The sequence below is a fragment of the Arvicanthis niloticus genome, chromosome 11 (assembly GCF_011762505.2).
Source record: "Arvicanthis niloticus isolate mArvNil1 chromosome 11, mArvNil1.pat.X, whole genome shotgun sequence".
Classification (NCBI taxonomy): Eukaryota; Metazoa; Chordata; class Mammalia; order Rodentia; family Muridae; genus Arvicanthis; species Arvicanthis niloticus.
This window is the reverse complement of record NC_047668.1, coordinates 55,097,980-55,120,843: the sequence shown is the minus strand read 5'-3', so window position 1 is coordinate 55,120,843 and position 22,864 is coordinate 55,097,980. Positions and strand designations below refer to the sequence as shown.

Genomic DNA, 22,864 nt, shown 5'->3' with positions numbered 1-22,864 from the left:
GTTTAAATAAAGCGTCTTTCGTGGTGTTCTCAGCATCCTAGGTATCTAGGGAGATTTCTCTGGCTTCAGTTCTGCCCCCTGAGCTTCAAGTAAAGCAACTGCATTTTCTCTTTGGTAAAAGTACTGTGTGTGGGGAGGTGAGGCCTAAGCTCTCTGTCATCGGTAAGGGGCAGAGCTCTTATAAGATGTGAATCTTAGACACAGGAGAGCCTGGACAAATTTTCCACAACAGAGCAGTGGCCAGGTCTTGCCCAGGACTGAGCTTCACTAGCCACAGCAGGCTTCTGGCTTAGTGATCTTCTCGCTGGGCCAAGGCTGAAGGCAGGCTGCCTGGGCCTGGCTGACACTGTTGGGTCTTAGACAGAGAAACCAAGGCCTCCCCTGTTTCCTTTTCCCATGTCTCTGATGAGGGCAGGAAATCCAGTTTCCCCTTATATTAGAACTCTCTCTTTCAGACCTGTGCTTCCCTCAGGCCTGGCCTTTCATTCTGACTAGAACCGCAGGGTTGGGAGCCAGGTGAGAGATGGTGTGAACATATTTCAACTCTTAAATATTTCTACCACAGCTCAGCCCTGCACTCTGAGCACAGCCGGGCCTGGAGGGCTTCCCATGGCATGGGCTCCAGGTACGAACTTCCCAGGCCTTTTGAGGGTAGTGGGCAGGAAGAGGGGGCCAGTCTTACCTGCGAAAGCTCTTCTCTCCAGGTGTTCTGGTGCTGGGTCGGGAGCCAGGTAGCAGCCCATCTGTCTCCTGGCTGTCCTTTTCCTCCTCCTGAAAGGATTCATCTCCCAGGAAGTCTCCATCATCCCAGGGACCCATGCTTCCATCTGTGGCCTGATACCGGACCTCCATGCTTAGGCTGGTCTGAAGAGAGAGGAACAGTGAGCAGCTGGCAACAGTTCTCCCCTGGTGTCTGTGGCATCTGGGAGACACTTTTGCTCCCTATGAAGAGTAGGTGAGGACTTCCCACCTCAGTTTGCAGATGAGAAAAAAAGGCTGAGTAAGATGGATGACAAGGGGTCAGCCAGTTCAGTAAGACCCAGATTCTGTTGTACCTGACTCTCCTCTCCCCAGGTACCCAAAGTCAAGGGGCTACCCCTGATCTCTAGACTCAAGCCTAGCTGTGAGGTCTCTGGATCCTCAGTATATATAATTAATAGAGTCATTTGGTGTCCCCAAAGATTAGGTCGTCTCCCCATCCTTAGACTCTGGGCTGTGTACAGGCACATGGGGGCTTCTCTGACAAAGTGACACAGTTAGCTGAGCATGTCTCCTCAGAGAAGACCCAGCCCTGGGCTTCCTACAACCTTGTATAGTTACCACGTCTCCAACTCTTCTGACGATTTAGCTGATAGCCTAGAGGGGGTAGTTTTAGGGAGTTGCCTTGGCTCCCTATGGAGAAAGTAGAATGCCACATCTGGGTGCAGATATTAAAAGAACCCAGGTAGAGGGACCATGTCTAGAAGGTATAGCCATAATTTGCATGTGGTAAAACTAAGGTAGGAGATAAAAGCTCTTTGTACATCATCCAACATCCTAAGCACTTTCTTTGTATGTCCTTTGACCCCTGAGAACAAGCCTGAGGACAGGCCGATATACTTTTGCTCACTTTGCAGATGCTATACAGATTTAACCAAGAATCATATCCATGGGTCAGGCTCCTCACCACCATGCCAGCTGCCTGTGAGTGGCCACAGATGACCTGGAGGGCAACTACGAGACATGTATGCCCATGCTGATTTGAGCAGAAATGGACAAATGGAGCAAAAACATTTTCTGATCCTGATTCTGAATAGAGGTCCCTGCCCTAGAAGGGCTGGCAAGGGTGAGTCTAGCCACTGGATGATAAGCGGCACCTCTAACCCACTCCAGAGCTGGATCCAAATGGAGACACACATCAGTGGAGGGGAGACAGCACCCTCCTAACCTCACCTGGCACTATCACTGTGGGAAAAGCTGAGTATGCACTTGAGACAGATCTCACACTGCAGGGTCAAAACACCAGCCTTCATACTGAACAGCTCTGGCAGAGCCTCCCTGGTGCCCTCCTGCTGCCTCCCTTGTTAGTCATGGAGCAATCTCTAGACCAGTGGTTCTCAACCTGTGGAGGATGAACCCTGGGGATGTCAAAGACCCTTTTACAGGAGTTGCCTAAGACCATAGGAAAACACAGATACTTACATTACAGTTCATAAAAGTAGCAAAATTACAGTTATGAAGTAGCCATGGAGATAATTTTATGACTGGAGATCACCACCACATGAGGAGGAACTGTACTGAAGAGTGACAGCATTAAGAAGGCTGAGAACCGCTGCTCTAGACCCTTCTCTGTGGAGGATGCAGCAGGCTTCTGTGTGACTGGGTGATGAGGTGTCCGGGACTATCTGACACACTTACCTTGATGATAGCATTGTTGTCGTCGATCAGCGTGTCGGTCACCTCTACCCGATTTTCTTCCACCACTTTTTGCAGCACCATGCGGAAGGTCCCGATCAGCCTGTGAGTGGCAGAGGGGACGTTGCCAGAGTGAGAGAAAGGCTGGTACCAGTGTCTGGCTGGCATGGAGGTAAACGTGAAAAACCCCAGCCTGGTACTGGAGACAGTAGCCCAGGAACCTGAGGTTATGAGAGTACCTGACCCCTTGCAAGTGTGGATGGTCTGTTTCCCTGGGAAACTCTGAAGAAGAAAGAATTCTAAATGGTGTTCACAGACAGAGACAGGGAACTTAGCACTGTGACTGCAGCTGGTCCCCTGCAGTATGGAAACTTCCAGATGCCATGATGGAAGGTGGTGAGAAGGCAGTGAGACTTATGATGATGATGGTGGTGGTGGTGGCAGCAGTGACAGTGTGTGTGTGTGTGTGTGTGTGTGTGTGTGTGTGTGTGTGTGTGTGTGTTGGAAACTGAATTCTGGATCATTCTGGGCTTTGCCATTGAGCTAGAGCCCAGCCTAGACCTCTGGCTACATAAGCACTCCTTTCTTCTACTTCCTCTACCATCACCACCACCAACACCACACCTCCACATTTGCTGTGTATAAGCTCCTGTGACCACAGAATCCCCCTAATTCACTTGCATAGCCGGGACAAGCACAAAGAATTGCACCTGAGGCAGTCTCCACACCAGAAACCAAGCTCTGACCTTTCATGGGTGGTATCTGCCCAAGGAAACTCACATAAGCTTTCCTCTGTCTTAGTTTTCTTCTAAGCTAAGCTAATGGTTTCATTTTTATTTCATGGATGACACACTTGTCCCCAGCACACATGCCCTCCGCCTGATACTCCCATTGTTACTTGTGGCCCTTCACAGAGCAGCCTGTGTATTCCATCAGTGAGCCTCTGGTTCAGTGAGAAAACCGGTCTCAAGAAATCAGTAGACAGAAATAGAGGAAGATACCCAATGTTGACGTCTTGCCTACACACATGCAACATGTGCACACATGAGGGGTGGGGAGAAAGAGGAGACACACCTTCACATACACATGTGCACATATACACATGAACATGTATGTCCCCACCTCCACAGTCCCCCTCTTGACAGCTGTGTCAAGAGCACTTGGTGGGAGTAGCTGTAAGAGATGACTATGAAGTGCCTGCCCCTCAAGCTCACGGCCTCATTGGGTCATACCTCCCTGAGGGCTATCCGTCCACTGTGCTAAATCTTAATTGGGACTTTTAGATTCTTCCCAGAGAAGCTCTGTAGAAGCTCCCAGTCCCATCTTGGCTTCTCTTCACCTTGCAGATGCAAATGGTGGGTGGGGGACATTGAGTACTGCGCTGGGATCTAGTAGATCCCAGGCTACTGCTGGGGAGTTTCTGTTCTATCTTTATAAAGAGAAGGAGTGGGACACTGAGTTGGTGACATCACAACAGTCAGCAGTGGGCATGAGGGAACGCACTGGTGTTGTAAAGGCCTCGAGTGCTTGGTTCATCAGTGGCATCAGTGGACTCTTGGTGACACCCCAACTCCTCATCGACCTGCTGTCACTGCTGATTTGCAGCATTTACCAGTTCCACAATACAAACACTCATAGCACACCACATTTCAATATTCTAATAGTGTATTCCCTAGAGGAATCTGCCCAGTCTGCAGGCTGCACCTTCAGGCTAGAGGTGGTAGTGAGTAGGCCCTGGGTTGTGTACTTCCTAGCACCAGTGGCTGGCGCTGCTACTGCCACATGGGGCACACATGGAGAATCGGTCCTACCCTGAGCCTTTACTGACAGGCTCTTCCAGCTACTGTCACCCCAGTAAGCCCCACCAGGCGACTGCTGAGTGCTGGAACTCAAGCACATTTGTTCTCAATCTGAGATGCCCAACAATAGCAGAAGGAGATGCTTAGGATCTAACAAGGTGCTGCAATGTTACAGAACACCCCCCAGGGGGCAGGAGGGAGCCATTCCCCTGCAGTTGCTCAGAGAGCCTCTGGTATCTTCTACATTTCTTTCCTCTTACAATCTGAGATCCTAGACTAGGGAGGAGCTTGGGAGGAGAGCTTGGCGTGTGTGAATCCCTGAAATGACCCCTCTACCAGGCTGTCAAGCCTCTTCCAGACATGAGGGGGATGGCAACACCAATATTAATACTGCAATCTGTTTCTGCTGCTAGTCTACACGCCACTGCCTGCAACACGCAGCAAACCGCCCTCCTGGCCAATCCCCCATTCCTTACTCCCTGGGCCAAGTTCTGTGGATATGTGATCTGTCATTCCTTAAGGGAGGAGGCATAGAGAGTGGAAGAGTTCTGCTCTGGAGTCAGATGTGGCTTCACCTAGTAGTCCCTCAGGGGTCCTTTACCCCCTGGTAGCTATGTGATGGTAGCTAGTTCTGCAACCTCTGCAAGTCTTGTGTTTTTTTCTTCTCTCAAAGATTGTGATGCCGCCCCCCAACCCCGCTCCCAAATGCTGGTGCGAAGATCCAGCTTAGTATTGCTGCAGGCTCTCTGCCCCACTGTCTCTTCTCCTTGCTATTATGTGTGGCCTGCCTTTAGAGGCCTCAGCCAGGGCTGGTCCTCTCTGTAGGCTGGGTGCTAGCAACAGATCCAGGCTGTCCCTGACCCTTAAAGCTCTTAAAGTGGCAGTGGCCTTGTGTGCCTAACAGCTCCCCTATCATCAAGTAATACAAACAAACAAACAAATATGTAAATAAATAAACAATAGTAACTCATAAAACAATAACTTTTGAAATGGACAACTGATATCTCAGTAAAGAATGTTATGAATCTACTATCTAGCTGGGCTTTGGTTTCCCAGGCTGACCACACATCCCTTATGTGGCCCTAGAAGCACACCCATTAGAATTGGGTACCCCTCATGGAGGCCCCACAGAGGAGCCTGGGAGAAGCCAGAATTATCAGGTAGGTGGGGAGTGGGGAGGAGGCCTCAGGTGCAGATGGGCTCACAGACTGGCCACAGCAGAGAGGCCACTGGGCACCAGAATCCTGTCAATAATTTATCATCTTCCCCTGGGAGCTGGTGTCAAGTGCCCCAAGCCCAGTCCGGCTGCCACTGTGCTCCTGGCTTCTGAATTATTCAGGGCATCTGGCATTCTTGGTGGAAGGAGCCATTGCTCCTTAAAGTCTTAGTGAGGTTACATGAGATACATAAAACCTCATTCTAATATACTTTCATAGAAATTCCAGGTTCCTTGGAGAAAGCCCTGGTTCTAGGTGGCCAAGCACACTTGGGGACCTTATGGTCCCTGGCCAGGAGCTTTCCTCCCTTGTACCATGTCTCTACCTCCTGGTAGCCCCTAACCCCACTGGACAGAACCAGGTAGGCCTCTTCTTTAACTCCAAGGTAGGAAGCCCTGAGTCAAAGCACCTTACTCCAAGGTTGACCTGTGTCTCTTCTTTACATCCTAGATCTTGGTCAATAGTGGCTTGAATGATCATCCTTCACCAGGCCTGGTCCCATGTGACTTTCCTGCTTTCCCTTGGGCAGGGGAAGGGAGGGCACAGTTAGGAGACAGGTTATATACACTTCCTCTATCTTCCCTCTGTTTTGCATGTAGGAAAACCTAAAATGAACTTTAATGCTTGGACCACTGTGTGGTCATCCATTGCCCCTGAAAATGTCTAAATCTTTCGGTTTATCTGTAGCAGGGACCCTAATGGGTCCAGGCTCTCTGCACTTCAGCGTCTGCTCTGGCAGCCTCCACTGTGGCAAATCAGCAACTTCTTCTTCTGTTTCTTCTGGAGCATTCATGTGCTCTGGGTACTGGGAGTTATGGAAGATTAGAAGAGGAGGCAGAGGACATGTGTCCTATCCCAGCTCTCCTGGGGTCTTCTCACATGACCTCTATGTGCCTCTGAGCCTCAGTTTCCCTTTCTTCACAGTAAGGGTTTTACTGATGAGCTTCTGGGAGCTCTGGCATCTGTAGACAGGTAGAGTTCTTTGGTACCCTCTCTGGCTTCTGATTCTGCTGTCCTCCAAATCTACTCAGCCTGCACTGGGCCCTTCTCTTCTCCCTGTTTCTCCTGCCTTATTAACCACAGGGTGACTCACACAAGATAAGAAAGCCATGTTTTATCTTGGGGTTGGTTTTCCCTTTTTTTTTTTTTTTTTTTTTTTTTTTTGTAACACCAGAGGAAGCTGACTGAGTGCTGCAATCCTTTGGGGACAAAGAGAAAGCTTCTGTGTCTTAACCATACTTTCTGTGGTCCTGCCCCAGGCCTGCTCTATAAGGTTTACCTATTTGGCTCACCTCCCCCAGTGGTAGGCAGTCAGCACTTCCTGAGATAACACAGATGTTTGAGAGTTCTGGCTCTTCCAGATGTCTGCTCAGCAAGTAACACAGCCTGGTCCTCATGTGCCTCTCCTCTTCCCATGACAAACAACTTCTGAAGGACAGAGACTCGCCTTCATCCTCTTTATAGCAACAGTCATGACTAACACAGAGGGGTAGGTGAATACATGAATGAGTAGAAGAGTGAATGGATGGAATTGATGGATGGGTTGAATGGATGAATGGATGAATGGATGGGTAGGATCCATGAATAGGCAGAATTTATGAATAGGTAGGATGCATGAATGGGATGGGACAGATAGATGAGTGAAGAATAATGGATGAACAGATGAATGGACAGGAGGGTAAGTAGCTAAATGACCCTAGGATTTCCTCTGGAGGCTTACATTTACTTGTCATAGGAAAGCATTAGAGTGTCCACTCCAGACAGCCACAGCTACAGGAGTTCTTTATGACTGATCCCAGAAGAGGAGACCCTTTGCCTCCCCTGTTGAGATTGCACTACCTCTAACGTGACCCAGGGTTAGGTCAGCTTTCCAGGTCTACACTCCCTTCCCACTGCTGAGTCCCACGGAGCCTTCAGTGAACTAACACAGTCACATCCTTTGGCAGCCTTCATTGAATAGGGCTGTCACATTTTGGGGGACATCTTGCTGTTCAGCCATGATCTTCATGTTACATAAGAGCAATGAATGTTTGACTCCAAGGCAGCATATCTCATTTCACTTAATGCTTAGCACCTTCTAACGTATGTGTGTCACCCACAGAGAACGGGGCTACTTTGATCGATCAGCTTGTAGGAGAACACTCATGTGGCAGGTGACTTCATTTACAGAAGAGAAGCTCCATGAGGGTAGGTAGGCATCTCTCTCTTTAGTACCTAGTTCAGTTCATGACATACAGTTTGCATACCATAACTGTTTGTTGAGTGAATGAATGAACAGATCTATCTCATTTAAATCCCAAAGCTGTTTTGAGACAAATTCTTATCTTTTCCACATAGAATACAGTGAACTCAGAGAGTTATGTAAGCTGTTCAGGCTCACACCTTAAATCAGCAGACCAAATGTGTAATTAAGACCATGTCTGCCTCCTAAACCACAGCACCGAACAGCCTCCGCAAGACAACTTCATCCTCGGGGCCACAGATATAACAGACATTTGGCTTTTAATGTCTCTGGTGGGCTACCATCTTCCACTATGGATAAGGGAGAGCCAAAAGGAGGGGCATGGGGTTTTAATGGGGAGAATTGAGGGGTGCACAGGAGGGTGAGGTGCTCTTGGTTGACAATGATTGGAAGGGCTAGGGTAGTTTGAGGACCCCACAAAGGAGCAAAATGGGTAGTCAAGACCAGCCTAAGACCTCTTAGGCCTTTAAAGATGGCTTCAGAGTACAGGGTTTCTGTTTAAAGCCTAAAAAGAGGAGGCATCCAAGAATCAGGCCAGGCTCCCAGTAGAGCCCGCACTTACTTGTTGCTGAAGACTTTGCTGTAGTTGAAAATCTGAATCTCCAACACTTCATTCCTGTCAATGCTGCTGGCCACTGGCCACCGGAACGTCTGGGGAGAGAAGGACAGCTGTGGCCTCGGGGGCAAATAGCAGGGAGTTGGTATCTCCTAACAGATCCCTCCCATGGGATCCCCAGGGACAAAGCATCCGCATCCTTACTCAGTTGCCATAGCTGTGTATTCTTACCCACTTGTCTTCCAAAGATGGTGCTAGAGAGGTTTGTCAGGCTGCCAAGGCCACAGGGTAAGTGGAGGACCCTAGGCCTAAGAAGGGCTTCTGACTCCCAACTGTGTGCTCCTTCCCCTGTCTCCCAGATCTGTGAGAGCTGAGGAAAGTGGTGTGGCCAGGGGTTGGTTGGGCTGCAGTAAACACAGACCACCCGTGGGATGGGAGCCATTCAGGATAAGCTGACTGGAGTCCTGGTTTGCAGCGCTCATAAGTCATTTGGATCATCAGTGCAGGCTCTCCCTAGCCATCCTCCATCTTGGCGGTGTGAACAATGGAGACACCTTCTGCAGCTCTCTCGTGTTATAAGGGTCAGACCTACAGGCTGTGCCCAACTAACTGTTTTTTCGTTCACTCCCCCAGAGACGTCTCTAAGTCAATAGTAAAAATGGATTAGAAATTTAGAAATTCAGTGAATCTTTTCCTAACGCCTGAAGAGTGACAGCTAGAAGCCAATGCAGACCATAAAAGAAGTCATTCTCTAGGGAAAGCCAGTGATGGGCAGAGCCAGGCACCTTCCTAGGGATTCCTCAAGGCCCCGTCGTTCCAGTCCTTGCCTAGCCTCTCTCCCTTTCGGAACAACAAAAACAACTGGGGAAGAAGAAAAGAAGATAGAAAGAATTTCATCTTGTGTGTAACATTTGTTGTTCTCCCTATGACAACTAGTGGTCAACTTCAAGAACATGCAAGTTCCTAAGGGATCTCTGCCTGCCAGTAAGTGAATGGCCTGCTTTGCTCCCCGGTCCTCACTCCTGACCCCAGAGACCCTGCCTTCTGAGCAGGGAGAGGCCTGACATGGCTCTGTTGGTAAATATGGAATTTATTCTCGGTGAGCCAAGCTGGGCAAAGCCACCAAAAGGAAGCTCACTCGAAAGGCTGCCGGCCAGGGCAGCTGTAGAGCTGACCCTCCAGTAACAGGAGACAGTGAGATTAGAGCCAGGGCTCCAGGTTGGGATGCATACCATGACATAGGCCACTCAGGTCCCTCGCAGATCTCACTACACAGCATAATCAAGGAAGCCCGCGTTTGTAGACTCCCCACGCCCACCCCCTGCATGCTGATGGCACAGCAGGTCAGAACTTTAAGAAAAGCCATGTCACCACAAGGATGAGCCACATCCATTGTAGAGACCTCACCCCTATGTCCCGTTAAAGCTGGAGGAAGATAAGAGGACCTGAATGGGACCCACGTTCATTTCAGGCCTGGAGCATCAAGCATGAGGATACACGGGGCAGGGAGCAGGCCTGGAGTAAGAGTAGGGTTGAGGCGTGTACAACCCTGGAAATCGCTACCAAAGATCATCAGGAGTCTGTGTCCACATCTCCCCTCCTCTCCCGCTTCCCTGCATGTCCTGGCTTACACAGACCGTGTGCCTCCACCTTGGCCTCACCAGAGGAGGTCACAGGTAGCCAGGTTAAATTTTCTTTCCCCTTACAAGGTCTTGTCCAGCAGCTCCCAGAATTCCTCCTTATGCAAATGAGGCGTCCCAGAACCCTGGCCCAGCCCAATGATGTGCACTCACCCCGAAAGCCTCTACCCACTCTCCAAAGGTTTAAATAGCCTTTGTTCTTCCCAATTAAATGAGATGCTCAGTGAAGCCTGCCTCCCTAGACGTCTGTTTCTCTTTGTGCTAACCCCTTTGTGCCCTGCGGTCTCCATCACCTCCTTCGGCCACGCCCCACATTCCCTCTCAAGGCCATCTGTCTGATCACGGGTGATCCGGCTGCTAAAGGAGAGGGAACAGAGTGGGAAGAACCAGGATAGAGGAATAGGGCAGAAAAAAACTGATGTGGGCTGAAATCTATATCCTTCTGGGCTTTGCTTTGTTTGCTTTGTATCCCAGGCTGACCTAGAACTTGAACATCCCCCACTGTCCCATCTGCTGGGGATTGAACTCACTCGTGCATACTAGGTGAGCACCCTACCCACTGAGCCACACCTCCAGTGCGGCTGGACTTTGGGTTAGCAGAGTGACCAGCATCAAGAGCTGCTAGGAGCTATTGAGCGATGGTACCGGGGGTTTTGACAGACTAGATAGAGCACAGTGACTTCAGTTTTAAATGTTTCCTATGTTCTCTACCCAGTTCAGACCAGTCAACAGTTCAGGGATAATGGCGATAATAATGACTGTTGTGTACAGAAAACTTTACATTTCGCAGGAGGCTGAAGTCTTTATGCACATTAATTTATTTAGCTTTTTCAACAGCCCAGGAAGCTGGTTTCATGGCTAGAGGAGCCACGGCTCTGAGAAGTAGGGATGAGGCAGAGTTCTGCTGATGACTGAGTGGGCACTGCTGAACAGAAGCTTCTGAGAGCTGGCCCTGTAAGCCTGCCATTCCACAGCTGGACTTCCTTCTCCCAGACTGGGGACTTTAAGGGATGGGGCTTACAGGGCCATCCTGGCTGCTCAGTGTTACCTCCTTTCATGTCATCTCTCAGGATGGGCCAGGTCCCAGGGAAACTGTGAGGGCGAGTTAGCTTTAGGTCAACTTGATCCAAGCTAGAGTCTCAAAGAGGAGGGAACCTCGATTAAGAAAATGCCTCTAGGGGCTGGAGAGATGGCTCAGTGGTTAAGAGCACTGACTGCTCTTCCAGAGGTCCTGAGTTCAATTCCCAGCAACCACATGGTGGCTCACAACCATCTGCAATTAGATCTGACGCCCTCTTCTGGCTTGCCTGAAGACAACTACAGTGTACTCATATATGTAAAATAAATAAATAAAATCTTAAAAAAAAAATGCCTCTATAAGATGGGGCTGTAGGTAGGCCTGTGGGGCATTTTCTTAATTTGTGATCAATGGTGGGGGGGGGTTGCAGCCCATTGTGGGTGGTTCCTGGGTTCTATAAGAAAGCAGGCTGAGCAAGCCATGAGAAACAAGCCAGTAACCAGCACCCCTCCATGGCCTCTGCATCAACTTCTACCTCCATATTCCTGCCCTGCTTGCCTTCCTGTTCTGACTTCCTTCAATGATGAACAGTGATGTAGAAGCATAAGCCGAGTAAACCCTTTCCTCCCCAAGTTGCATTGGCCACAGTGTTTCATCACAGCAACAGTAACCTGATGTGAGCATGAGTCGGAGAGAGGCTGGGGGTGGGGTGGGGGGCTCCTGGAAGCCTTAGGACCTGTTTCAGCACAGCTCTGGCTCCTGCTGTCTGAGGCCTGCAGTGCTCAGTTCAACTCGGCTCCATAGAGCATGTTATTTTCTTAATGAAGTTGCTTAGACAAGACTATAAGGAGGTAAAGGCCTGACTCACTAGCCGTGGGCTCAGGGAGGGTCTGGAGGGCCCGCTGAGGCTGTGGTTAGGGGGTGAGGCAGGCAGGGCATTTCTTCCACTTGGGGACAATGGGTGGCTCCTGGCACTGGTAAGAAAGAAGGAGTGGGGGAAACTGGTGGTGACCCTAAAAATGGCACCTCAGAGAAGGGTGTTTTAGACACATTGGCAACAGTGGGGTTGATGGAGGAAGTGATGACCTGATACAGGAGACTCACAGAGAGACACTGCGGGCTTCTGCTTGTCCCCCACTGGGGTGTAGTTCAGTGGGTCACAGAGTGATAGGACATAACAGCTTGCCTCTCTGCCTGTGTCTCTGCCTCTGCCTCTGTCTGTCTCTGTCTCTCCTCTGTCTCTCCTCTGTCCCTGCCTCTGTCTGTCTCTGTCTCTCCTCTGTCTCTCCTCTGTCCCTGCTTCTGTCTCTGCCTCTGTATTTTATTGGTTCTCTTATATTTTTTGTTGTGAGCCATCTCTCCAGCCCCTCTCATTAGTCCTCACTCCTGGTTGCTCATTAGCCTGATTTCTGATTAATGATTTTTTGAGGCTCCTGGTCCACAGCTTTGATCCTGATGGACCTAGAATCTGTATGTGGGATCCAGGCCCTATGTGGTGCGTGCGCTCCACCTCACTGTGTGATGTCAGACGACATAGTATGATGCATTAAGGAGACCCTCACCAGATGCTGAACAGATGTTGGTGCCACGCTCTTGGACTTCCAACCTTGAGAACAGCAAGCCAAATAAACTTCTATGCTTTAGAAATGACCCTGTCTCAGCTATTCTGTTATAGACACAGACGACAGACTAAGACAAATATACATCTCACAGAGCTGCTGCAAAAACCAAATGAAGTCGCACCAGCAACAGGATTTATATGGAAAGAGAACATTGCACGGCAGAAATGAAAGGCACTATTCTGTCAGGCTTGTCCCCCTCCCCCACCTCCTGACCCCCACGGGGCTCTGTGCACTTTGTAGCTAATATGTCTCCCTGTCCCTCCTCTGCCCTGCTCTACCTGCCTCACACTCTATCTGCCTTGGCCTTTCCATGTCTTCCTCCTTTCTTTGGCTTGTTCTCATCCTGATTTCACTTCTCGATGTCTCCCTTTGGCTGACATTTCCTTCCTTGTACCCATTACAGAGATGCACACATATGTTGAGGACACAGTCAGATACGATGGGAGAGTTTAGGGGTTTGGGGGCTCCCAGGAGCCATCGCTCACCATATCCCCCATGACCAGACAATGCTACTCAACTCCTGAAGTGTCTGGCTGAAGGGAAGGGGTTCTGAGGAGAGGTTTCTGTCTCGCTAATAAACCTCTGGCCACTATTCTCTAGCAACATGGCAAAGATGCCCTTCTGCTGAGAGGACTTGAGAGAGAAGCATCCAAGGGCACACAGCTGATTGGTGACAGAGGCAGCACTAAACTCCAGTCTCCAAGCTTAGCTCAGGTCTTCCTCCCTGACACTGGACTGTCCCCTGAGCCAGGTAGATTAGAGAAGGGCTGATTGCCCTTCTAGATTGCCAGCTGCGAAATCATTCGTTTATTGAGTGCTGACCACCTACCGGGCACCTGCTGACCACTTGACACATAGTGTACTAACAATTTAACCCCACTTCACAGATAAGGACATTGAGATTCAGGATTTGCCCAGTAATGTAGCTTATTAATTGATTTTTATTAATTAGATCAATCAAGTGTTATTAATTAAGAGGCAGAATGTGCAGATTCAAATCCTGGTGCTGGTATTTAGCAACTATGAGAAATTGGACGAGTTAGCACACTTCCCAGTACCCTTATTTGTAGTATGGATGGTACACCACCTTACCTTAGCTCAAGCACAAGGTAAACACTGGGGAAGCATGGCCCTGCTGTTATCTGGGGGTGCCTGCTCCCAGTGGAAGTGGGGTTAAATTGTTAGCACACTATGTGTCAAGTGGTAGCAGGTGCCCGGTAGGTGGTCAGCACTCAAACAAATGATTTTGCAGCTGGCAATCTAGAAGGGCAATCAGAGCCTCTGTCCTTTTTCTCTGTGACATTTCTTCTCACAAGATGGGGTCTCTGCTGCTGCTCCTTGGGTCTAGGCTGGCCTTATGGCTACCTTTCACGAGCAGAAGGTGGCAAACATGAGGCTGTGTGGCACCTAGAACTGGAAGCTTCTGTTCTTCATTGTCTTAGAAGTCAGTGGTACATGAAGAAGTCCAGGACATCCTGCTGGAAGAGAGGCTGTGGAGAAGGATGTCCTGAAGGAAACAGAAAGGACCCAGATGGATGTCGGGACACTATCACTACCACCCAGCAAACAGCCAGTGCCAGCCTCAGAATCAGAAGCTACAGTGAAGTGCAGAGGTTGTCAGTCACTGAGGGCTTGTTACCCAGCAGTAGATAGCTGTGACATTATTCCATTCTGCCTGTGACTCGCTTTGTCAGGTCTGGGTCAAGATCACTTCTCACCAGCAGCAGAGCTGGGCTCCATGCTCCTGCCTTGGTCTCCTGCTCTCCCTCCTTCCCATTGGCTCCCAGAATGTCATGATGGTCACTGTGAGGGTCGTCAGAGCAGGAGCAGAGGTGAAGCACAGGTGACTGCCTGGTTCACCTGGGCTTCCCCACACTCTTTTACAGGGTCTGGTACACAGTCAGCAAACAAGTCTCAAGTAATAGAAGGGACTTTAGCATAGATACCATCAGGTGATAGCAGGAGTGTGCTCTTTTGGGGCTAACCATGAGGCTGGCTGGGCTTTTGACAGACAGCCAGAACACAGGAAGTGTTCAGTTAATGGGGCCATTTATTATAATTGTTATTACTGTGCTGTTTGTTCCAGGATTTGGGCAAGACTTGGCTTCTTGATGACAGACACTTGAGGGCTGCAGAGACTTCTGGGGACATAGGGCACCTCTCCAGCTTGGCAGCATTAGCATAAGTCTCTTTCTGTAGCTATTGCAGGTGAGGGTAGTGGATTTTATTTCTAGAAGTGCCCAGAAAAGTGGTTGCCAATGAAAGCCAACTCACTGTCTAATATCCTGCTTCATTCAACCCCTAAGTCTGGGACCCTGGCCCTGCTAAGCCAAACATTCCTGTCCCAGATGTCATGGGCCACCACATCCCATTCAGGGGTACATGTTTGCTCAGCATTCTTTGTGTATCAGACCTGTGAGTGGCTTGGTGTGGGATATAGTGTTGTAGGGATGCAGGGATGCAGGGATGTAGGGATGAGGGGATGAAGAAATGCAGGAATGCAAGAATGCAGGAGTGAGGGGTTGCAGGGATGAAGGGATGCAGGGATGAGGGGATGCAAGGATGCAGCGATGCAGAGATGACAGGATGCAGGGATGTAGGGGTGCAGGGATGCAGGGATTCAGGGATGAAGGAATGCAGGGATGCAGGGATGAAGGGATGAAGGGATGAAGGGAAGTAGGGATGCAGAGATGAAGCAGGGATGCAGGGATGCAGGGATGCAGGGATGCAGGGATGCAGGGATGCAGGGATGCAGAGATATGAGGATGCAGGATGTTTTCAGTTATGGAGAAGTACCTAGATGGCTCTGAAGACAAACTGAACTGAAGCAGCATGCAATGGGTCTGTTTATAGGAGCTGGGGGATGGGTACGAGTGGTGGAGGAAGAAAAGGTTATCTCTGTTTAGAACAGTCTTAGGAGCACTTGAGTGTCCAGTTGTGACCCAGTTCACCAGCTGCAGACTTGGGCTAACCTGGCTGGTAGTGACAAGAGCACAGTGTTCTGTATCCTATCAGCCTCAGGGATCTGGGACTCCACAGTGTTCCCTGATATCTGTGGGAGGATGAACTGAATTATCCCTGGCTTGCTCACTGACTAGGTGTGGAATGTCCTGTCAGAAGGCTAGCATCTTCAAAAGGCACAGACCCTCCCTCATGCTTTGTGTGTGTGTTAGGGGGGACTGGAGAGTTGAGATTGGTCTGTAAAGATTTGGGGTATAATAGGAACAGTCCTGGGTGCTGAAATACCTGGTTTCTAGTTTTATGTTTGTGTTCATCTGGAAGTCTCAGGAAGCCCCTTCCCACCTCCCCATAGACCCACTTCTACTGTTGTAAAATAGTGAAGTTACACTAAGTGACCTCTCAGGTGCCTTTAAGTAATCTGTGCCTTGCCTACTGCTTATCCTAAAGGCCTGTGCACAGCACTTGCTCCGTTGAGCACTTCAGATCTGGATACAGGCCTGCCTGCCATTACAGGTGCCAGACTAGCAGGCATCTGTTTTCCTCCATGTTGTCAGCGCTTTGTGTTAAACCAACGATAAGGAGACAGACACATTCCTGTCTCCTCAGAACTTAGCCTATGACTTCCAGGTGTAGGCAGATGTGGGAAGACAGGCTCAGGTCCCTTGGTAAACCATCCCCAGGCTGAATATGGTTCCTTATTAGAACTCAGGAGGCATAGTCTACTTTGGCAGGTACTGAGCACAGGAGTGAATCACTATTCACCTTACAAGTCACCCTTGGCCCTGGAATCAGATAGACTAGCATGCAAATTCTGACATGGCTCCTTGTGACCTGGGGACATTGTTCTTCAAGCCAGTTGCTCAGGCAAAGCTCTCTCCCCTTACACTAAGCGCCCAAGTCTTAGCATTGAGCAGTTGGGAAACCTGGTTCACTTGAACAAGCCAGCCAGAATCTTGAAGGCCTTGGGCCTACTCAGGGATGGGGGATGGGTGGGAGGTGGGGGTGAAGGAATGGAGGTGGGGTTGGAGGTGTGAGATAGGACAGGGATTAGAGTAGGGGGTGGGGATCCAAACAGTGCCTGTGTTAAAGCCAAACCAGGCTGGGCTTAGACAGATTTGGCATGCTCCCTCAGTGCCCCCAGCATTGCCTCCTGCCTCAGCTTCTCCAGAGCTACCAGCTCAATGAGGGATCTCAGGTTCCAGCCTCTAGGAAAGGGGACACCTCCTGGCTCTGTTTCCATTACTGTAGGAGGGGCATTGGTTTTCTTCCCAGCTACCTCCTGCCCACTCAGGTTGCTCAATCCAAAGTGGCTCTCCTACCCATGTCTGAATCAAGCAGGCGCCCCTCCCTTGATTAGAAGAAGCGCATTTACCTTCCTGGCTTTACTTCATTTGCGAGGAGAACGCCCCTCCTCATTTCATAGAAGAGGCCAAGACCCTGAACATTGTCTCCTGAGAGAATGAGAGCCCACGTCTCCTGACTTCCAGGCTCCACCCCCCCCCACCCCCCCATCTATCTCTGCCAGTTCTCAAAGGCCCTAAGCAGAATACAGGGACAGAGAGACCCTTGGAGGGTTCATAAAAGATTTCTTTCCCAGACTTGTTCTGGAACGTCTGATGGGTAGGTCTTATTAGGGATAGCCAAAGGGATGTGGGGCTTGTCTACCTGAGGCAGGGTTATATCTCCATGATCTCTTTAGGGGTTGAGGAGTTGTCCTGCCTGCCTTATAGGATATGGCTAGTGGTAGCCAGGCTACCAGACCCTTTATAGAGGAAGGAGGAAAGCCTGGTTCCCTTGAACAAGCCGGCCTGAATCATGAAGGCCTGGGGCAGGTTTTACTGGTGTACCCAGAGAGGTCCTTAGATCTAGTCTTAGTGTTCACTCAGAATTCTGGCTTGGCTACTTCTATTCTGTCACTTTGTAAGAGATACTTACTCTCTGGGACTAAGTGTCATCATCTATCGGTTATCATAGGGAATAGATGGAAGAGGACATCTCAAATATTATATCACCACTGGCCCCATCTCCACACACACCAGTGGGTCTCCATTACATAATAACCAGGAACTTCCTGGTCACCACCCTCACTCCTAAAGGCCAGGTAGCAATGTGAGCAAGCTTCTCCCCATCTGGTGGTGGCTCTTGATCCTGTCAGTGTCTGCCATAGCTCCCTGGCTTCTGTCTCTTCTCTGTGGTCACTGAGCACTGTCCCAGAGGCAGCCCTATGTAAAGTTCCTATATGGACCATCCCTGTTGACCCACTAGCTCATGGGCCCTTCCTTCTGACACTCAGAATATGCCCCATGCAGATGTCTGATGGCATCAAGGACATCCTCTACCTGATCCGTGTTGGGCTTCTCTGGAAAGAGGAAAGACACGGTGATTAACTTTGAATGTCGTGTATTATCTGTGGCTCAAATGTCCTGGGTGCAGGGCATGGAAAGGGGTGGCATTGTCCTTCAAAGGGGCATCAGGTTGCTCACAGCCTGGGACTTGGGCTGATAGGGCCCCTAGGAATCTTGAAAGGGGGTGGTTAGGTGCTTGCTCTATAGGAAGGCAAGCCTGTGAGAAACTGATCCAGCACCCCTGACTGAGACAAGGAGGTAAGGATAGAGGCCAACAGGTGTGCAGTGGGGCTGTGGCCTCATGATAGCTTTCTATGCAGCGGGGAATCTTTATCTCAGCTGCCCTCAGAGAGAATGTGTATCTGTCCCCAGTATGATTTGACAAATGTGGCAACCAAAGGTAAGCTGAAGTTGAAAGCTACACAGAAAGGAGACAGCGAAAACAAGGACAGACCACCCACAGTATTGGTGAGGAGTCCAGCTGTTCCAGGATGGAGGGACACGCTTAGTGGGGAGGCAGTGGCCTTGTGGCTGTGGTGAGGTAGCACAAGACAAGACCTTGCTTTTCCTCTCTGCAGCCCTGGGTCTGAACTCCCAGTTCTCCCACGTGGTATTGGCCCAGGAGGAGGAAAAATAACTGGGTTGGGTGACCCCTCAGCCCAATGGAGCAATTGGACCTCAAATCTACCATGAGGTCCTTCTCAGCACAAACAAAACTAGGCACGAGAGGCAAATACCAAGAAGGGCAGGCTGCTCTGGGGGCCACACCAAGCTTTTGGCTTAGGCCAGGATGGTGACTTAGGACTGTTCTCATTCCCAAAGTCAACCATGGAGAAACTACAGTAGCAGGAGGGACAGACAGATTCCAAGCAGACAGAAGAAAGGACAGAGACACCTGAAGTGTCCTAGACTGTTTGAGCTGATGGCTATTGGAGCTCGGGGGCTCCCAATGTGAGGTGAGAGGTAAGGGAGGAACCGGGCAAGGATGAGACCGAAGGCTGTGGAAAAGTTTGCTATGTTGCCATCTTATTTTTGATAAAACTGTGGCAAGAGCCTTCTGGGATGGGAAATCTTACAAGTAGGTGTTGCTAGATAGGCCAGCAGCTCATGTCTCTTGAATCCCAGAGTAATGGCCAATGGTGTTTCTCTTCAAAGGTTCCAAGAGGAAACCCTGACTCTGATGAGGGGTTGAAACCCTCTGTGGTGACTTGGTGTAATGACTATTCCTGGTTGTCAACTTGACTATATCTGGAATAAACTATAATCCAGAATCAGAGGGCTCACCTGTGATCTAGATCTTGAGGCTGGAAGACACAAGTTTCTGACCTGAATCTTGGCATGGAGATCTTGAGGCATAGTGACTATAAAAAGCTTAGGCCCAGGCAAGGTAGTATACACTTTTAATCCCAGGAGACTGAGGCAAGGAGATCTCTGAGTTCAAGGTCAGCCTGGGACAAAACAAGTCCCAGATCCAGGCGTGGCGGTACACACCTTTAATCTGGGCCACACCAGAAGTGTTGAAGACCTACATAAGGCCATCGCTCTTCTTCACTGCTTGCACTTACTTGCCAGCACATCTGTTGGAATCCACTTCTACAGAAGACCACCTGAAACAGCTAGTCTTGTGGGATTGAGCAACTACTAGATTCTTGGACTTCCCATTCACAGCTGCCCATCGTTTGGGAGTTGGACTAGACTGTAAGTCATCACAATAAATTCCCTTACTATACAGAAACTATCCATAAGTTCTGTGACTCTAGAGAACCCTGACTAATACGCTTGGGTCCACTCCTTTCAAACCAAAGTGTCTCTGTCTCAACTGGCCTGTCACCAGACACTGTGGCCCATACAGGGACCCTGCAGAGAGGGAAGCAAAGCACTTGAACAGTACATCTTTTGTGAGAAAAAGAGCACACTGAGAGCTGTTGCCACCACAGCAAAGTTAGCACAATACACGGACCATCCAGCGGTGTATCAGCAGTAAAGAACATGGACAAGGAAGCATTGCAGAGAACAAATCGTGCTCTGAAGGACCAACTGCAAGCATCTCCTCAGGAGACAGCACGAAGGGATCAAGACAGACAATGGGAAAGCCCACAATTCAAGTCTCAGGAGAGAGAACAAAGGCTAAAACCCCATAGATTTGCAAAGACCCACAAAATCCCGCAAAACAGAAGCAAAAGAGAAAATCCACAACTAGCTCCAGCATAATAGAACATCCAGGGGATGGGGCTTGTGAGACACTCAGTGGATAAAGGCACTTTATCCAAGAATAAAGGAAAGTCCAAGAATCTAGTGGTGAAAGACTGGTGACTTGAGTTTAAATCCCCAAACACACCCACCTGGTAGAGGAAAAGAACTGTCTCTTACAAGTCTTTCTTAGACTTCCATATATGTTGGTGTGAGAACTCCCAACTAACTAACTAACTAACTAACTAACTAACTGTAAAAAATAAACAAAGAATATCTAGGACAGGCTGAGATGTAGCTTAGTGACAGGAAACTTGACTAATGTGTGCAGGGCTCTAGGTTCAATTCTAAGGAGACACCCACACACGCACACCCACACATGTGTATTTATAAATTAAATATATATTTATATATCAAATATACTTGATATATATATATATATACCTCAAATGCAAAAGAACATGACATATATATGAGATATGAGATTCATGGTTTTTTTTTTTTTTTCTTGTTTTCAAGAGGGAAAAGAAGATTGTCCACAGAGCTTTAAGAATCTGACCGCCACTGGGGTTTTTAACCATAGCATAGAATTCTACTTTTTCAGTTATGAAAAAAAAATCTTAAAGTTAGAATTCTTGATCTAGTAGAACTCCCAAATTTGAGTAAGTAAGAAAGATATTCTCAGATGTACAGAGCTTGGAAAGGTGTACTGCAAAAAGACCAAAGGACTCCTTTGGATGAAACACCCAAAGAAGAAGAGGACAAAAAAGAAAATCCAAGGGATTCTTCAAGATATCCAAGAAATAAAGATATCAGATATTTATATTTTAATTTTATGAATATGGGTATTTTGCCTGCTTGGATGTCTATGCACCACCTACATACAATGCCCACAGAGGCCTGAAGAGGGTGTTAGGTCCTCTAGAACTGGAGCTACAGATAGTTGTGAGCTGCCATGTTGGTACTGTTAATTTAACGTGGGTCGTTTGAATAAGCAGCCAGTTCTCTTTACCATTGATCCATCTCTCCAGCCCAATCAGAGACTTTTCTTTTTTTTTTTGTTTTATAAGGACGAATCATCTTTTAAAATTAAAAGAAGGCCCAGGCAAAGAAAGGTCAAAGAAACTGTGCATCCTCAAGTCTAGACTCCAGAATCTAACCAAACTGGCAAAGCTGAGGTTGGGCCCCTACATGGGAGTCACACAGCTTATGCTGGGAATGGACAACATTGTCAACAGTCAAGGTTTCTGAACATGCTGTGACCAAAGCCAGTTCAAAACCAAACATGTAGCAGATGTGAGGTGTATCTGGAATCGCTCATCTGTATTGCAAGCTACGACTTCCCTGAAGCTTTGGTGCTGAACACACAACACATGTGCTCATGAACACTGTCCGAAACACTGCTTTAGACTGAGACCCTCTACAGTATAGATTACAATGTTTCTACTGTATATACAAAGTTTTCTGCTCTCAGAGAAACAATGCTTTAATCATGGAAGCAAAGACTTAGTATTTTTCCTCATGGTATTCCTCAGAACGTACCAAATCAGCATATTTTTGGATAGTGTTGTGTTAGACCAACAAACACATCCATCTCATTAACATGTTAATTAGCTTTTTCTGTAATAAATAGTAAAATTATATGGATAAAAGAGACTTATCTTAATAATTTTTATTTTATGTGCATTGTGTTTTGTCTGCATATATGTCTCTGTGAGGGTGTCAGATACCCTGTATCTGGAGTTAATGACAGGAGTGAGCTGTCCTGTGGGTGCTGGGAATTGAACCCCGGGTCCTCTGGAAGAGCAGCTAGTGCTCTTAACCACTGAACCATCTCTCCAGCCCCCCACAAAGTCTTACTTCAAAATAAAGGTTTTGTTTTCATTAATTATCATCAGTGAGTGTTTTATTGTACAACTACCCTATTTAATATAAATATGTGCGTGAGGCAGCATAAAAATTTCTTGGGTAAAAAGAGATCTGGAATGGACAAGATTAAAGGATGCCTGATGGAGACAATACTGCCAGCTCAAAGGGTGGGGTGAAGCAGAGGAGCCAGAGAGGCGCCAGGAACCCCTAAAAATCTGATACGAATGAGAAACTAATGATTTCTGCAAATTATTGATGGGGACATTTGATTTTATAAGGGAACTGCATACAAGGCTATAACCTTTCAACTAAACCTCATCAGGCCGTGGTGAGCTGATAAGGAGTGGACAAAAAGGATGGAAATGGGAATATAAAGCAAGATGCTGTTGGATGCAAACCTGGTGGATGGTGGGTGTAGCCATGAAAATAAATGGCAGTGGGAAACATTGTCACTCATGACACAGAAAACCACCAGGGCCGGAGAGATGGCTCAGAGATGAAAAACATTTGATGCACTTGCAGAGAACCCAGGTTCGATTCCCAGCAACCACATGGTGGCTCTCAACATCTGTAACTACATTTCCAGGAGATCCAACGCCCTCTTCTGGCCTCTGTGGGCACTGCATGATGTGGTACACATCAGGTGTGGTACACATCATGTCAACACTCATACACGTTAAAAAAGAAAAAATCCAGAAACACTCAGATGGGTAAAGAGATCTAAAAATCTTAAGAAGATCCATCTGAACTTAAACAAATTGACATAATGAAAATAAAAATTAAAAAGATAGTTTAGAAAAATAAGCTGAAATTTGCTGTGTGTGTGTGTGTAAAAAGGAAGTTCACATTGGTTTCATGTTTGTAGTCCTCCTGCCTCAGTCTCTCAAATACTTGGTTACAGCCATGTGCCACAAATACCTAGGTATCAATCTTAGTATCTAATAAGATAGAAATTAATGCAAAAATATCATGGGGACAAGAAGGGAAATCTTATGTTACCCAGTGCGAAAA

The 22,864-nt window shown here is 48.3% G+C and overlaps 1 protein-coding gene across 5 annotated transcripts in view; it reads right to left on the bottom strand.

Annotated features, from left to right (window-relative positions):
• Nucleotides 1-22,864, bottom strand: part of Otof (otoferlin) — a 96,844-nt gene that overhangs the window by 52,092 nt on the left and 21,888 nt on the right. For all 5 annotated transcript variants that reach the window (XR_013113278.1, XM_034514079.2, XM_034514082.2 and 2 more), the window contains exons 3-5: nt 8,215-8,303; nt 2,398-2,497; nt 683-864 (exon numbers count right to left, since the gene is read on the bottom strand). Coding sequence is in view for 4 of the 5 variants with exons in the window: in XM_034514079.2 (XP_034369970.1) it covers nt 683-864; nt 2,398-2,497; nt 8,215-8,303 (371 nt within the window). In the remaining variant the exon portion in view is untranslated. The remainder of the gene's footprint in view (nt 1-682; nt 865-2,397; nt 2,498-8,214; nt 8,304-22,864) is intronic.